Source organism: Phalacrocorax carbo, chromosome 3 (assembly GCF_963921805.1).
Source record: "Phalacrocorax carbo chromosome 3, bPhaCar2.1, whole genome shotgun sequence".
NCBI classification, from domain to species: Eukaryota; Metazoa; Chordata; class Aves; order Suliformes; family Phalacrocoracidae; genus Phalacrocorax; species Phalacrocorax carbo.
In genome coordinates this window covers 95087308-95104965 of record NC_087515.1, presented here as the reverse complement: position 1 = coordinate 95104965, position 17658 = coordinate 95087308, and the positions used below count along the sequence as shown (strand labels likewise).

The window sequence follows — 17658 nt, the reverse complement described above, 5'->3', positions numbered from 1 at the left end:
CCGGGTGGAATTTCTAAATGTGCAGGACTTGTGCAGGGATGAAAGAATTCAGATGAATCAAAACGTCGCTAGGTGTGTCTAGCCGACACAGTTACAAGGAACACGCTAAAGGAGCAGAACCTCACCCAAGCTGCTTCAGTGCACTTGTTGGACCCTGAAAGTGGGTTACGCTGCATGTGCAGGCATGACCTTGTTTTGCAGATATTGGGCACAGAGGACAGTCCAGCCAGAGCTACATTACCAATCGGTTCACGTTTTAAGCAGCTACGAGGCTCCTTGAATTTCTGCCAGTATCGTTCTCCCCGTTCAGACCAAGACCCGTGCCCGGCTTGCCAGCGAGCCTGAGCCCCACGCCAGCGGCGCCCCGGCGGGCTCTCCACGTCTCGCCAAGTCCCTGCAGAGCAAAGCCTCATCGCCAGCCGGGCAGACCCCGCGAGCAGGCTCCCGCTCTGCTCGGTGCTACAGGCGGAAAACACGACCCTCCGTGTTTATGTTGTACGATGTCCTGTTCGCCCGAGAATCCCACCCGCTCCCCAGCGGCATCTGCCCGCAGACGTGGCGTGCGAGGGCTGCGGGGAGCAGAAGCGCACCCCTGGATATCGATGTGTAGGAGCAGCTATCCCGCTGCTCGGCCGCCCCCCCGCTCCGCTCCGCTCCGCTCCGCTCTCCCCGGGCGGGCCCCGGGAACGCCCCGGCGGCTGCTTGTGGGGCTGCGGCCGGCGGGCCGCGCCCGGCGCTGGGGCTGCGGCTGCGGCTGGGGCTGGGGCTGGGGCGGCCTCTCCCGGCCCTCCCCGCCCGCCGCGGCACCTCCCGCCCGCCCCCGGCCCTGCGCACAGCGGCGGAGCCACCGCGCTGCGGGCAGCGCCGAGCGCCATGGAGCCGACCCGCGGCGCTCTCCTCCTCCTCCTCCTCCTCCTCTGCAGCTCCGCGGCAGCCGGGTACGTGGGGCCGGAGGGGCGGGTGGGGGCGCGGGGTAGCGGGGGGCTCCCCCAGGTCCGCCCCGGCAGCCTGTCCGGCGAGCGGGCAGAGCCGCCCTGCCTCCTCCCCGTCCTGCAAACCCTGGGTGCGCTCGGCAGCGCCTGGGCAGCGAGCATCCCCTCCGGCTCCGCGGTGGAGCGCAACGGAGGAGCTTTGCAACGTGCATCGTACGTGATTATGTGGACGCTGTTACTTTTTGGGGGATTGAATTTCACTCCCTGCCCTTTCTCCCTCTGCCCGTTTGGATTTTCCAGACCTACGTTCCTGGTGGCAGTTCCCTGGAACATCAGGCCTGGAGCAAACGTGACTGTTGGGGTAGCTCTGCTGCGGGACAGCCCAGCACAGGTCACCGTAAGGGGAGAAGTGATCAGAGATAACGAGACCATCTTGAGCAGGGAAATGGTCTTTGAGAAAGGTAAGAGGATGGAGTTGTCTTGGGAGGATTTAGATTTGCCTTCTCCCACAATTATTTTGTTGCTCCCAAAATATCACAGCTTCTGAACGGTACTAAAATAGGAACTTTACCAAGTAGAGATCACTTATGGGAAAATAATCTCGTACTCTGCTGGCTCTGTGTGCACGTAGGTGACTGAACTGGATAGTGAGTGGTTGCATGGGTGTGCTAACTCACTTTAAACTCTGAAAATAATCAGATCGTAGCAAAGCCTGATGGATGTGGGGTTTCTGAGGAGCCAGGAAGTACTCTGGTTCATGTAGTTGGGCCACTGGAGAAGAAGTAGAAGAAGAGGTGCTTACTGGTGGGCTTGTTAAGGAGCAAAGTGGAAGCAAGCGGGATTATGGTAAGGGTGGAATGAACAAGGTGATAAAGCATCTGGAACTGGCTGCTTCTCATGCCCTAAGAAAAGGAGGACCTGAGGATGATAGGAAAGTGGAGGTGACCATGTCAGATACCGTTACTTGGAAGCTCTGTGCGTTTGTGGAAACAGAAATTTTTAAGGCTCAAGAACTGAATCGTGGGACATGTTGAGGACTGAAGATGAGTAAACCTTAGAGCAGGCTGACTTAATGTATGCCCCGCGGGCAGCAGTAGAGGATGTGGTGGCAGTTCTGAGTGGTTGGAGAACTGAGGTACGCTGGTCACTGCTCCCTTTCATAAAGGCCAGCTGGGAGCAGAAGCATAGAGGTGTCCTGCCTGAGATTTGCTCTCATTAGAAAGAAAACACCTTGCCTGGATAATCCAGCTTTCAAACTGCTCTTAGTATGAGGCAATGTAAATGACACCCAAACTCTAGCCTTTTTTTTGTCAAAAGTAGAGAGTCTGGGGGCAGTGTGAGGTCCTAGAAAAATCTACCCTGCTATAATGCACTTTCATCTTGTTGGTGTCAACTAATTTTTCTGTTAGTGTCTTATAGTTAATGTAGATGCCTTAACTGAAAGCATCACACCTTCGTTTCAAAGCCTTCATGAAAGCCCACCCCTCTTCACAACCTGTAGAGAAGGCTGAGGCCTTTGAGTGTGATGGAGAGCATTTGACCAGATCAAAAAATTCATGGCCCCATGATGCAGAAAAGCATATCTGATCAAAACTCTTCTTGCTATTTCAAACATTCTGAAAAAAATTTCCAGAACTATGCATTGGCGCGTTTTACTTCAGGTTGGGTATTGTTTATCCACTATGATTTTTTATTGTTATCAGGTGTATGTCTTCCAGCAGCCAGTGTCAAAGCATAAAGCTGAGGCAATTTTCCTGTAGTGCTATTGTTAATTAAAAAAAATTAATCTAAGTGTTCGTTCCTGATTTAAATCAAATTTATACACCTGAACTGTTAGTGTCCAAATCTAACACTTATAGTTGTGGTGATGTATGACTAAGGCAATTACTTTAGGAGGACGGATTTGCTAGGACCTAAAATCTGCATGCAAGTAAAACAGACTGGCTGCCATGCCTATGGTCCTTAATCTTAAGTCTCCAGGACACGCTACATGCCATATTTAGATTTTGCTTATTCCTCCCCTGCAGGGGAGGATTCAGCAGTGGATAAAGGAACATTCTCACTGTGTGGCGAAAATAACTTTGATGCATTTATTATGCTATTAGTAGTGAGTTTGTCTTTTTAAGTTCCCAGATCCTCTTCAAACCTTTCCTGGCAGTATTTTGATATGAAACCAAGGCAAACCCAGGCCAACTGAATTACTGTTTTCAAAAGAAAAACTGTCTTCTCCTTTTCTTCCTCTAACTATACTGGCTTTAATTTCCCGTTTCTGTTCTGCTTAACATCAAAGTCAGTGACACTTGCATGAGTTTCAACCTGTCTGCTATTGTCCTTTTCAACATTAAAAACCAGACAACCAGCTGATAATTCCAAGCATGTGAAAATATGTGGATGTCTCTGTCTGCAAGCACACAGAATGATGCTTGACACTGGGAGTTGCTGAAGTCAGAGGGAACGGTGGGTGATCAGGAACAGGCATGACACTGCATCAGACTGGGTACGGTGAGGAAAAAGGATGAATCTATACTTTATTACTTGAAGTACATGGATTTATTGTTAATTTTTAATCTTTTTCCTGTCTTTTAAATATATATTTGAAATTTCCATGCTTTTTTGTTTGATAAATAGAGCAGCAAAAACAAAAAAAAAGTGCTGAGCATGCAGTGTATTCCCTTTTGCAAAAATCTTAAAATTTAGTATGTGGCCATTGATTCTTTAAAGCCAAGTTGTATAATTTGTTAGTCGTTTGTTCTTTGTGAACAAATATGTACGCAAAGCTGTTACAGGCCAGCAGCAAGGGAACTGCCGTGTAACAGAGGACGTAGTGTTGAAGTCGTGTATCCGAAGGTGCTACAGGAGTGGATCAGTTGTGAATAGAGTTACTCAGAGAGAAAGCAGTTTATCAGAGAGAAAGCACTTTGTCCGAATAAGATTCTAAAGCTTTAAATTCTTCACTGAAGAACAAACCAAACTTAAGATAAGATATGTAGCAATGTTGTTGTAGCTGGGTTAGTCCAAGAATGTGACTGGGGGACATTTTATTAAGCCAGTTGTTGCAGCTGAAGGAAAAAAACCCAAACATATCTCCAGGTGCACAAAATCTTCTTTAAATTACACGATTGCTGCATATGTTAGTACCCAGAAAATGTTGCTTTCTCTGTCACTTGGGCCCATTAGATTACACAGAGTGGGTAATACAGTGGTATTACTGTTCCTGTGGTGCACATGAGTCTGATGAATTTTATTGCCATGTGTCAATGCAAAATAAGTATTAAGGGAGGCAGGGTGTAACTGAGGTTGTTGACTGTGCTGAATATCCAGAAAGCTGCAAGTGATTGGTTGCCTTGGCTAGGCTGCCAATTCAGTGTCCCCGTTGCCTAAACTGGCTCAATTATGCTCTGTATTTTCGTATTTTTCCCTGTCTGGTGACAGCAATAGCAGGGGATTAACTGCTTTGAGAAACTGGTCTGACTGAAAAAGAAAGTTTTTATTTTCTTGAATATTTTTTTTGGCAGACAGGTTTCCTGGTTCTGTGTGCAAACATTGGTGCTGATGGAACTGAGGTGGGCACGGAGTTGGGAACTGGATGCTGGGGACAAGGGACAGGCTGAGGACAGTGTTTTTATTAGTGCTTTTTAATCTTGCGGGCTGAGTTCAGCTGAGTACTTAAGCATAAGAGCTATTACATACCTGTCTGGCAAAGTGCATCATCTTCAGTTGCTTAAAGTTAAGAATGCGCTCTGGTCCTCCAGCAGCAGCTCAGTATGGTACATGTACTGGTCTAAATTTCTGACTTAACTCCCTAAAAGGATCTTGTTGAATTAGAGGCACAGGGTTTTTTTCTTTATATAACTCTTGCTTTATATAAGAAATAGAGTGTTTACCCTCTGATGGTTGATAAAACATTCACTGTTTTAATGGCAGTGGAAGTGGAATTTTGATATTTGAGTGATTCTTGGGAAATTGTCCATTAGAGTTTTAACTCCATTTAGCAGTGGAGGCTGGTTCATATCTTTATTGTGCTTTTCATATAACAAAGGGAAAATAAACACATTTATTAATAAGTGGCTAGTTTGTATTCTTTGGAGTGATGGAGAAAGAAGTGCTGATGTTTTGAGCTTGGCTCAATATTCCAGAATCCAAATGTACTGTAGCAAGGGAGGTAGTTTAAGACCAATGTTTTGGTACAGAAATTAAGTTAATTAGATTAAATGTAGTGAAAACAGACTAACTGAATGCCTGCGAGCAGGATGTTGGTGCTACAGGTAAACTTTGTGTGAGCAAGCACAACTAAAAAAAAAATAAGTCAGTGCATCACCAAGAGAGAATACCTTTCCATTGTCTGCAGCAGACTCCAGAAAAACACAAAGCAGTAACTAAAGCTGTTGCTGTGCACCATATCAAGCCTTGACACATTTTCTGTGGAGGAGCAGTATCAGAAAGATCCTCACCCTGATTGAAAATGACTGTAGAAGATAACAATGGCTTATGTGCAATTTGAGCTGTTGGATTTTCTGGGTCAACACCAACAACAAAATAAGATGGGAATAACAGGCAAGGTAAATTTTGTGCATGAATGGCTTGATTTTTCAGTGATTACAGTGAAGGGTAGCTCTTGCCATGCATATTTATCCAGACATTAATCAAAAAAGATAGAGTTTGAATTGGCAAGAAGTGTTGTCTTACAGGGTTTGCTACCCAGACATTGCAGTGCGTGTTAGTGTATGAGAAACCTTATACCTTAATTGTGAGAGCTTCTGAAAAGGCTGTTGTCCTTGTTGGTGCTAGAATGATTTGGAAAGAGTAAGTAGCATGTAAGTTGAAAAAACAAATTAGTTTTAAGAAAAGCTTTCATGTGTAATGAGTTGTCATCATTTACCCGACTGCATGAACATTTTTAATTCTTAATAAGATTTAGTTAGAGCTTCTGGTATTTAAGGTTCAACATAATGTATTTCAGGCACAATGAGTGAGAACTACTTCATGAACTGAAGAATCTGGTTTACAACAGTATGTGTAGTTTGAGTTCCCTGTAAATTATTTGTGCGTGTTAACTAATTTGCACTGCTTTTCTGTACTTCTAGAGAGGAGTAAATGTACTTGTTAACAGAAGTTACTGAGCTAGAGCGTGGCAAATACTCAGCTATGATTTACAAAACATGATAGAGTTTTTGAGAACATCTGTCAAGTTCAGACATGTAGTGATTATCCATATAGACAAAGGAAAATCTGCTTTTACCAGAAGGCATGCTTTGAATACTTATTAATATGGTTCTGACCACATTAGTATGTGAAACAGTGAAAAATGCTAGGAAAGTGTTTACACTTTACTACTTTACACTACTAAGTTGTAAAGTAGCAGCTAAATGGGAACGAATGGCCTAAGTAAGCCAGTCCCTTTTGTTGACTTTGAGTTGCCTCTGTACCTTATTTCAGAATAAAATGAATGACTCGTTGGTGACCACAAAATTTATGTTGAAAATCAGTGGGGTAAAGGGTTTTGCTGGCAGTTCAGTGGGACAGCTCCTTTCTGCCTGATTCTGTATCAATGCCTAAAAAGCCAAACAGCAAAAGAGCAGGAGTCCCATGATTTTGCATCCATAACCTCGACCTCCAAACATATATGTAACTGTGCCTCATGAAAAATAAGTTGTCAAATAGTCAGCACATGCAGATAACCTGTGCAAAATGAGAATAAAGGAAAAGTTTTGGGGAAGGAGGTGTTGGGGCTGGATCTAGAGACAAGGGAGCTAGTAGAGAAGAGGATGATCTCTTATGGGCTTTTGTATTGCTGGAGCACATATAAGTAAAAAAAAACCTGACAGATTTCTGTGCCTGTTGTTGAAGCCATCCTGCAAACAGGACCATTAAGTAGTTAGCAGGAAAATGGAAGTAGCAATCCCATCCAGTACCTGAGCTTTATCTTAGTGATTGGATGCGGTTTGATATTTGAGGGAGAGTCATCCTGTGGCTCAAGGCTTACGTGTTCGTATGCGAGGTTGTTCTGGTCACCATGTTCTTCAACGATATCCAGCGAAGGAGCGTGTGGCAGATTGAGCACTACAGGCTGTTTCACAGTACCTTGAGAAGGGTGGAATAAGTCACTTATAGCAGGAATGGTGGCAGTGGGGCAACTCTTACAGAGGAGGGAATATTGCATGCACCAGTGTGGGTTCCCTGTTGCTACTGTGAACTGTAGGGGCTTTACAGCTTTTAGGAAAGGGAGGAGAGAGAAAAACAAAGTAAAAGCTGTGAATTTTGGAAAAAAAAATGATGCCAATAAACAACAGGAACTGGGAGGTAAGATGCTATCAGCACCAAGAAGGAAGGGAAGCAAAGGGAGAAGGCTCTTGAGGGATTCATAGTGAAAGGATAAGTACATATTACCCTAACATAACAAAAGGCTAAGAAATAAAGTAACTAAACATGATCTTATCACTGGCCAAAAAAACAACAGGAAAAAAGGCAAACCATGTGTATAAACTGAAAATGAAATCAGATTACAAAGGTTGAGCTTAAAGGAGTAGCATGGGTAAGAAAGGACAAAACTGGAAAGGCCAAACCACAATAGGAAAGAATGTGAAGGGTAACAAGGCAGAATTTTTAAATATCATTTTGGTAGCAAGAAAGCTAGCAGAGGATGTGGCTTTCTACTCTGCTGAGAATGGCATTGGTCAGGGAGAGGCGGTAAGTGCTCAGTCTTCACTAAGATGATCAACTAACTGCCATGTAAAAGAGTTAAGAACTAAGGCAACAAAAGGGGAGGAACAGGTTAAAGAGTACTTTGGTAATGTTGATGTTTAGGCCTGATAAAATTGCTTGAAGGATATTTAGGGAATTGATTTAAGTAATTTTAAAACTGCTAGTGAGGTTTTGAGAGCATGAGTGAAGAGAGAGGTTCTGGGAGATTGAAAACCTGAAAATAAAATGTGTTCCACCATGGGCTGGCAGGGGTTGTAGGTGGATGAGAAATGGGATATTGTTATATTTTGACTTTAGTAAGGCTTTTGATACTCTGGTGTGACAAGCCAGCTGTGGGGAAGCAGGGACAGCATGGAACTCTTATTAAAGACGTTTGTGGCTGGATGGAAAAGTAATAGTTACAAAGTAGGTCTAAGCTGTTCACTCTCAAACTGGAAATGGGTTGCCCTGCAACTGTATTGTACAGTATGACTGACATGGATGAAAAAGGGAGAATGTTTATTAGATTAGTCAAGGAGTGGCAAGGGTGCTGGGAAGAAGGATTAGACTTTGAACTAATTTTGCCAATATGGGAAATGATTAGGGGAAGAATTGGGGTGTGATTCACTAGGGTGACGACATAGTTCTCCTCTTGTTGAGGAATTAAAGAGCGTGTGTTTACTGGATGGGGAACAAGGTGAGGCAGTTGTTCTGCTGAAAACGGGGTGTCTATGGGGGTGTGGGTGATGATTTAAAGGTGCCGAAAGGTGATATCTTACAAATAATACTGTGGTGCTCAAAAAAGAAGACAAAAGCTGTACTCAAATATATACACAGAAATATTTTCTGTAACATATGAGAAAGTATTCTAGTAATCTTTGCAGGTCTAATTAGGCATCCTGGGGAATGCTGTGCCTGATTTGAGGCACTCCTCACAGAGGCTGTGAACCAACTGGAGAAATTCCAGGAGGAGCAGACAGAAAGATTGGAGATGTCTCAAGAGGCAAGTTGAAACCAGACAAAAGGAGGTGGGCCTTCACATGAGATGGAAATAAATTGTGGATTGTCCCAGGTGTTATGGATGGAAAATGTGATTGCACAAATTTATGAGGTAGAAGTCCATCAAGGTCTGGTCCAGTATAAAGACACTAATTTTGGCTTTTCAAGCCCCAAGCCTCAGATTGCATAGGCTGGGAAGAGTACCCAAGGAAGGATCACTGTGTACTTGTTCTGTTTTTGCGCTGTTCAGTTTGTCCATGACCACTTCTGGAGATGGGACCTTGGGCTAAACAGACTTTTGGTTTGACCCTGGGAGCCTTTTCTACATTCTGGAAAGCATTTGAGGAGAGATGGAAGGAATTGGGGTGAATTGTCAGGAGAAGTGTGCTATGAACTTGGTTATTACCCTTCAGGTACATAAAAGGTAGCTTCAAAGAGAAAGGGGTGGGAGATAACAGTGGATCTCCAGATGGGTCTAGGATGGTGTCCTTAGTGGTGTCTAATTAGAAAGAGATCCAAGCTGAAGTGTTGAAGGTTATAGAAGTACCTGCAGACACAGGAAGCAATTGGGAAACTCATGGGTCTCCAGTCATACACAGGTGACTTCTCTTTTCATGAGACATGACTATCTGCACTGGCAGCATTGCTGGTTCCCATGCTCTGTATCTCTGAGTACCTGTTTGTGAAGGCAGAGTTGAGGTCCTATCTGCAGAGGTTGAATAGCAGATGGCAAGAGATGTTGCTGGTTCACCTGGATTCACTGCAGTCTGAATAAGAATATGCGTAGAAGACGTGGCCAGAGTGACAGACCCCTTCTCCCCCACTTCTCCAGCTTCCTGGAGGTGCAGCTCTGAAGTCCAGATACTTATTTTGTATGTTTAGGGATTTGTATTGCCTTTATTTACTGATGAACAAAGTATCAGGTAATAATTTTATATATCTAAATAATTTTGTGATCTCAGGAAAGTTATGTGGCTTTGTCAACACAGACTCTGAATGCATTCCAGAAAATGGAAGAAAATCAATATGAAAACAAACCTCCTTTCACTCCCTCTGAGAGGAAACTTAAGTAGTTCTGGAATGTTTTATTTGCAGTGGATAAGTTTGAGAGGTGACTTGACTTTGGAATTTTGCTCCCATAGCAGCAATTGATGCAATGGAGGTGGTATTAATACTGCTAGATCTCTGGCATAGACAGGCTTAGCCACATTTTGTACTAGTATGATTTCCCTATGTTTTAAGTCAGAATAAAAACTGCAGCTGCTTTAAATTGCAGTAATAGTGGCTTGTCCATGAAATAAACACAGACAATCAGAATGGATAATAACAATGGCCAACAGCGTCTTGAAAGCAGGATGTGCAGATGCCTGTGAGTTTGTGTGTATTCGCCAAGGGAAAACTAAGTGAATGAAATGAATTTCCCATTTAGTTGCATAAAATGCTTAAATCTGAGATTATTCTGAATTGTCTGCATAGTTTCATAGGCTTGATCTGGTGTAAAGAAAGTTTCCTCTGTAGTCAAAACTTGTCCTGTGAACAGCTGTAGATTTATAATTAATGGGAGTGTAGTTGTTTGGTTATGCTAGGCAGTGATCATGTCATATGCGTGACAAAAAGTCTATGGATGGCTCTTAGGATGCTGGTCTTGGGGAAAAGTTGAAAAGAGCCTGTACTTGCATTTAAGCCTCTGGGATGGTAGCTGCTGGATAGCTGTCAGAAAACCTCTGATTAAAGAGATGATTTAGTTTTAGAAATACGAAGTTGTTTTGTTTTCCTACCCAGCGTGCAGTGTCTCAGATAAACTACAGAGCATTTTAAGTATTGTATTCTTGCAACTGGCCACTCTCTGACTGCTCAGCTGAAAGTTCTAGTAATAGCGAGATCTACAGAGTTGGTTGTTTTACTTTAGAAGACTGAGTGGAGAATTAAATGTCTGAATTATGACCTAAGTCTAAAAAGAAATTAGAATGGCCAGTGTGCAGGAAACTTGGTGCTTGCTTGTGGAAGGGATCATGGGTGCAGCAGGGCAGGGGAAGGGCCACCTGGCATTGGCAGTGTCTGTCTGTCTGAGGGGGTGGGAGATGGTAGTTTTTCCTCGGGGGTAGATCTGGCAGTGCTGGTGAGAGAAGAAGGGCTGAACCGGTAAACGGGACAAGTGGGGAGGTACCACGACTCCTTTGCCATGTGAAGTAGAAAGACATGGGGAATGCCATGGTGAGGGGTAGAGGAGAGGAAGGACAGCATCCCCGCGCTTCATACTTCCTGGTAAATCTGTATGTATTCTGTACTGGCCATGAGTGTTTCTGGTTGTGCTTTCTGTGGCTGGGTTTCCACCACTCTTCTGATTGTGGAGTAAAAGCAGATTGGGGAAAAACCTTTGGATTTAGCTGAAGAAGGTTTTTTTGTCATGAATTGCCCTGGTTGTCAGGTAAATTCCCCTACACACTGCATTGCAGACTGAAGCTAGAACTTGCTAGTGACTGCAGAACTTCATAAAATGTGGCTTTACTTGCAGAAACATCTGCATGTTGCCTTTCTCCTGTCCTCTAGAGCTGTGGTGCCCTGTCTCTTAACCAGACCCTCAGGTGACAGATTCTGGTCCAGTTCAGATTATTCCTCCTGTCCCTTTACGCCTTTCTCCATAGGCAGTGCTGCTACCTTGCCTTTCTCTCTCCTCTTATAATTTCAGAGTGCTTTTAGCCCCCAAAATTGCAAAAAGGACCAAAAAGGATAAGGGGTGGTAGAAATAGAGAGTAGGCTAATGAGTGGCTGGGGCGGGAAGTGTATGTAGTGCGGTCAGGCCAGAAGGGTTTAGGAGGCTTTGTGAAGCAAGTATGTAATATCCTTTTGCTACAGGCCTGTTGGCTTAATTTGGCTTTGGATGTCAGCCTGTATGCTGATGTCCACGAGCAATCCCTACTGCATGCGTTTGAGTGCTGTATTGCCCCTCCTTCTATCGTCTGGCCCAAATTTAGCCATAACTTAACAGCAGTGGCTCACACTATGTATTTTGTGCTACTCGCGTAACTAACCAGTGCTAATTTGGGTGCTAATTTTAGGATAATAGATGAGGAGTATAACGCATTTAAAGAAAACTGTGAACTCGGAAGATTTGTAGGCCTTCTTTTATGAACAAAAAGTATTTTTCACTCCTTGGACAGTTTAGGCCTTGGTATTTATGCTTCCTTCTTTTTTTTCACCTCTTTTTTTTTTGAACACAAAAATAGTATATATTTTGGATAGGAAGAAAAATCTGGAAGGACATTGAAGAACATTATTTTTTATTTTTCTGATGTGCATTTCTGAAATAGACTCCACAGTAGAAAAAAAAAATAATCCATTTATCACTGCAAAGCAAATGCTTTTCTCTAAACATTTCCTAAGCATGGATATGTGAACACAGCTGCCAGAAGACATGGTGTCATTTGAGTAAATCAATCCGAGGAGCCTCCAGTTATGTTTTTCTGTTCTCACACAGGGCTAAGAAGGAATGAGAATGTAGGTAGGAAAGGTTAAGGTTAAGTGAGAAATCCTGTTTGTAGCGATACCTGCCACTAGCTAAAATATAGAGTCAAGACCCGAGTTTGTGTAAATTAGAGACTCAAGTGCTGCTGGACTGATTTATATTGGCACAAGCTCTAGTTCACTGTGCCAAGCCATACAGTCATTTTTCTGGAACCTCTGTCCTTTTTGGGGAGTGGAAGCTGAAACATTTATGTCTAGTTCTAGTGCTGCTGGTGTCCGCTTAAGAAGGAGTAGCGTAAGTTTCTGGGTTTGGGTCGGGCCCAGGCAGCAGGAAGAAGGTAAGATGCCATTGTTGTGCAGCTCTCCATGAGTCTAAAAAAAACATGCTTGCATTTGACTCTGTAGAGTTTTTTCCTATTTGCTTTGCTGATAAACAAGACTATTATTAGACCTCCACAAATGGCATGGCAGCGAGGTACATTAAAAAGATGACTTAATTTCCCACTGCTGTCTATACTGGTGGCATGTCACTACCACACTCCCTTTGGTTCCTCTTCTGCTGGTCTGTCTTAAATGCCAAAGACTCTGAGGAGAAGGAGGCAGGACAGTGTGGCGTTTTCTTCCGCAGCATTTCCGTGCGTTTCCTCAATGCAGTAGTTATTGAATGAATACAGTACAAGCTTCAGGAATTCTGTGAGAGAAATGGTTTTGCAAGTGACAGGGAAGGATATTTTTTCTTGAAAGATCATGTTATTTCTGTGGGCATTTTTTGGTTGTTTATCTCTCAGCTTTCCTCAAGATCGGTCTGGAACGGTCCACAGAATTTTTCCTGCCTCCCCCTGCAGCTAGGGCAGGGCTCCTAGCTGGGAGTTTTCTTTAGCTGATGCCTTGCAGTAGCAGGGACCTGTGCTTTCCCCTCCATGGCCTGCTGCAGCCATGCCAGTTAGTTTACTGCTGCGGAGAGCAGTGTTTTGTGGTCTGCGATGCTTGGTGCAGGTGGCATAGCTGTTGTGGGCTCCTTTCTAAACCTACTTCTACTGCCTGGAGTTAGTTACCTGTAATAGTTGGGAGCTATATTTAATAACTAAAGGGATCCCTTGCAGAGATAAGCCGAAGGAAGGTAACAACTGTTGCATTTCTGGGGACAGTGGACTCGACTGATGTCATGTGTAAATCTTGTGTAAGCATTACACACTGCACGTGGGTAAAAGTGTCCAGCTGCATGATAGCAGAGCTGTGCCATGTGCTAGCTGTTAGACCATGGTTAACTCCTTATAAACCTGAGATTGCTGTATGATTTAATATAACTTCAATTCATCAGTGGACAGAAAAATGTGGTGATTTTCAGCAATTCAGCCTTGACATAAAGGAAGTATTTTGCCTACGGCTCTCGCTTAAGCACATCTGAAGCCATCCCTGGGCGTAGCTGAGCAGAGCTCCAGGGGATTGATTGCAGCTTGGTAGTCTCTGAGAACATGGGAAAATCTTGCATGACAGGGAAATTTACTGCAACACTAAAGAGTTTCGGATCTGCCCAGGCTGCTCAGTTCCTGACAAAATAATTATGTAGTGACATGAATTGGAAGATTACCTCATGCCCTGGAGCCTCTTTTATGATTTTCACTGGCTGGGAATGAGACGGCGCTCTGGGCTTTGTCAAGGAAGCCAGGGAGGCTCTAGCTCTCTAACACTGCTTCGGAAGGTAAATGCTTTCTGAGCTGCACAAAGGAGAAGTGACTGTGATTTAAATCTCCCTCCTCCCCAACTGCTTCCCCCTCTGCATCACAGCTGTATCTGGCTCAGACCTGATGTTACATCTCCCATGGAAGAAACCCAGTATTTCTAACTCAAGATTTCTGTCTTTTGCAGGCTAGTTGCTCCCAAAATAGGTGGAGGCAAGCAGGCACTGCCCTGATGAGAAAGCTGCAAAGAACCTGCCCTGTTTCATGAAAGGTTGCTTTGAAAGTTGTTAGATGCTGCACAGAGTGATGTGTAGCAGTCCCCTTCAGCGTTCTGCCCTTGCAGTGTGTGTGTACTCTGTGTTTGCATTGGCATTGGTAAAGATGGAAATAGAAACCCCGTGGTGTGGGCTGTGGTATGGGTATCAGATTTGTGCTTGGTGTCTCCCAACATATTGAAGTCACTGCTCTAGCCATTGCTATAATTAGCTGTGTTGGATAGATGAAAGCTAGTTGTAGCAATACTTACCATGTGCGTATCCACTCAGGCGTGTGTGGTAAATAAAACAAAGTTCCTGTTCCTGTTAATAACTGATTATCAGCAGTGACAAGGGTTTTTCTGGTGATGCAATGTCATGGATTGTGGTCGTACAAAACCCAGCTTTAGCACAGTCTTATTTCACAGGGGGTTGGGAACTAGAGAAGGATTAGGCTTTTAGTATACAACTGAGAGAAATTTCAGGAGGTATCTTTATAGCATTTCTGTTGTTGCTAGTTACCCTACATCCAGCCTCCTTTACCAGTGAAATATCGTAATCCCTTAAAAAAAATTCTTCCTAGTTAACAGTGACTCCATCTCTCCTGAGTAAGGAAGGCATAAGTTTCCTTTAGATAAAATGATGTCTCTTTTAGCGCGATTGTTTGGGCATGGAGTTGTTTGGGTAGATGTTGGGAATAAATATATCAGCAAGTCAAGAGGGGTTTACATTGCCTTCAAATTGGGTACTCTGCAGGACTGTGTAATTCCTCTCCTGTAGCTGGCGATTGTCCTGTAGCCCTGTGTGCTAAGCAAGCTTGGCTGAGCGTGGGTCTCCCTGCCACCATGCAGTGGGGCAGGGTGCCCTCTCTGCCAGTTTTTGAGGAAAGAAGTGTGTATTTTGCCTGAGACTCCTGGCTGGAAAACCTCAAAGGCCGGTGGGGTTGCTCAGAGTCAATGACTGCATGGGCTGCTTCTCGAGTGAAGAGGAGAAGAGGGTGATAGGAAAATTGTGGCTTCAACAGTAGCATAAGATCTGTGTTGCTTAGGGCCTGATGCCACCCATCCCCATTAAGCTGTTGCATACCAGAATGAAGTAGCGGAGTGTGCTGCCCACAGACATCATTAGTGGGATGTGAGTCATTTGGTTTAACCCAGGTTATAATTCAAATAGATGGTATATGCTGCACAGGATTTTTCCTTTGGTGCTCTGGCGGCAGCCAGGACACCCTGTGTTCAGTCCGTCAAGACTTTCTTCTGTTTGCCACTGTCAAAGGAAATAATTCCTTGACATTTAAAACTAACATTTGTTGGAGTTCAAAGGTCAAGTTATTGGTTCATCTTGGAATGCTTTTATGTTCAAAATCAAGAAGGACATAAATTGATGAATTAATTTTTTTTGCCCACTCCATGAAACAAATGAGCCAAAGATGGGTATAAACCCTTGCTTTGCTTTTTAGGAGATAAAAAGGTCTAACTGAGTGGAATCAGCAAAAGAAATACGAGTCAGTATGAGTCAGCAGTGTGCCCTGGCAGCCAAGAGGCCAAACCACATCCTGGGGTGCATCAAACACAGCACAAACAGCCGGTCAAAAGAGGTGATTATCCCGCTGTGTGCAGCATTGGTGCGGCCTCACCTTGAGCACTGTGGGTAGTTCTGGGCCCCACAGTTTAAGGATGTGAAGGTCCTTGGATGTGTCCAGAGGAGGGCAACAAAGCTGGTGACAGAGCTGGAAGGAATGTCCTGTGAGGAGTGGCTGAGGACTTTGGGCTTGTCTAGTTTGGAGAAAAGGAGGCTCATTGCCCTCTGCAGCTTCCTGAGGAGGGCAAGTGGAAAGGGAGGTGCTGAGCTCATCTCCCTGGGATCCAGTGACAGGATGCATGGGAATGGTTCAAAGCTGCACCAGGGGACGTTTAGGCTGGACATTAGGAAGCATTTCTTTAGTAAGAGGCTCCCTAGAGAGGTGGTCAGTGCCCCAAGTCTGTCAGTGTTTAAGAGGCATTTGGACAATGCCTTTAATAACATGCTTTAACTTTTGGCGAGCCCTGAAGTGGTCAGGCAGTTGAACTAGATGGTCATTGTAGGTCCCTTCCACCTGAAGTATTCCTATTCTATTCTAATTCTAATTCTTGTTCTATTCTAATTCTGTTCTATTCTAATTCTGTTCTATTCTAATTCTGTTCTATTCTAATTCTGTTCTATTCTAATTCTGTTCTAATTCTAAAAATACATAATTCAAATAAAAGCTGTGGCACTAAAGGCTCTGTGATGTAATGATATCCAGGAGCTTCTAAAAATATATGAGGCCACATTATCTAAAATAGTTAAAATAATAAGTTATATTAACCCACATACCTCAGTATGTTGGTTACTTATTCACCTGGTGATGTAATGCAGTGAGGATGTTAATTCTGGGTCCTCCTTTGCTTAAGGGTGGTGAATCTTGTGCATAGTTTTGAAAATTTTAGCCTTTATCTGAGCTGCAGAATCAATGGAAAATAATAACTTGGCTGGAGTAGAGGACTGAATAAGTTGCAAAGGTGTTCCAGTCTGTGTGAGTGAAAGGAAGATGTTCAAGTGAAGAACATGGACATCAGCCCCCACCAAACAGAGAAGTAATGTTGCTGTAGACTGAAGTTCATACTTTTGCAGCCCTGCAAAAGGTGTTGTGCATCTTCCATCAACCATGGAAGGGAGGAAGGGGTGGAGTGGATATATCTGATGAAGAGGAGGCTGAGAACTGGTGCCCAGTGAAGAAGCATCTTTAGGTTGTTGCAGAGGTAATGGCTCGGCATAGACATACTGCCACGCTGCTGGCTTTGTTTCATAGCAGTGAAACCACCAGGTAGGAGGTTACCGCTAGAGGGAATGGCTTATCAAGGCATTTTTTTACCATTTTGCCTTTCTCTAATAATGTGCAGTTTAAAGTCTTTTCCTTTTTTATTCCTTCTAGAAAAGTTGCTAATCTTGATAAAAGTGACTACAAAAAGTAGTTGCCTACTAAACTACAGAGGAGATTAATACAAAATATCCTGGGTTTCTCTTACATGTGAAGGAGTCAGCAGAATCAACTTCTTTGCAGAAGCAGAGGGATACTTCGGTGTTAGGAAAGTGGTACGGGAGAGGGAAGTTGTTCTCAAACACAGCAGTGCCAAACCATACCCTCCTGTTTAGGTAGCTCCCAGCTGGGACACCGTTGGCACCCTCCGGTCATTATTTAAGTGGGCACTTAATTTCAGTTTTTCTGGGCTGTTCTGCTCTGGCTGGTTCTTTTAGCAGATTTCGGACGATAGTGAGTGTTAGGGAGTTGCTGAATCTGGTAGCCTGCTGGTGGGGGGATCGTGTCTCTGACTGGGGTACTGGGGTTCCCCCCTGCTGGTGTGCCTCTGGGCTTGTGGTGATGGGTGTGTGATGAGCTGAGTGCTCCCCTGCGATGGGGCTGGGTGTTCCTGGGGTTCCCCCACCTGCTGTCCTTCCTTTGTGTTTCTGTGGAGATGAGCTGCTTATACCATAATCTGACAGTGGCCTTGGAAGGACTTAGGAGGAATAAATGTGGGTAATGAGATATTGAATGAAGTATAAACACAGTATGTCAATACTGACTAATGCAGAAGTTGCTCCAGGCTGTATATTTTTAAGTTTCAT

The 17658-nt window shown here is 44.0% G+C and overlaps 1 protein-coding gene across 1 annotated transcript in view; it reads left to right on the top strand.

Annotated features, from left to right (window-relative positions):
* Positions 1-686: 686 nt before the first annotated feature.
* The window catches only part of CD109 (CD109 molecule), an 82368-nt gene continuing 65396 nt past the window's right edge, over positions 687-17658 (top strand). Inside the window, exons 1-2 of the mRNA XM_064447799.1 lie at positions 687-938; positions 1233-1393. Coding sequence (XP_064303869.1) covers positions 874-938; positions 1233-1393 — 226 coding nt within the window. The 5' untranslated portion in view covers positions 687-873. The remainder of the gene's footprint in view (positions 939-1232; positions 1394-17658) is intronic.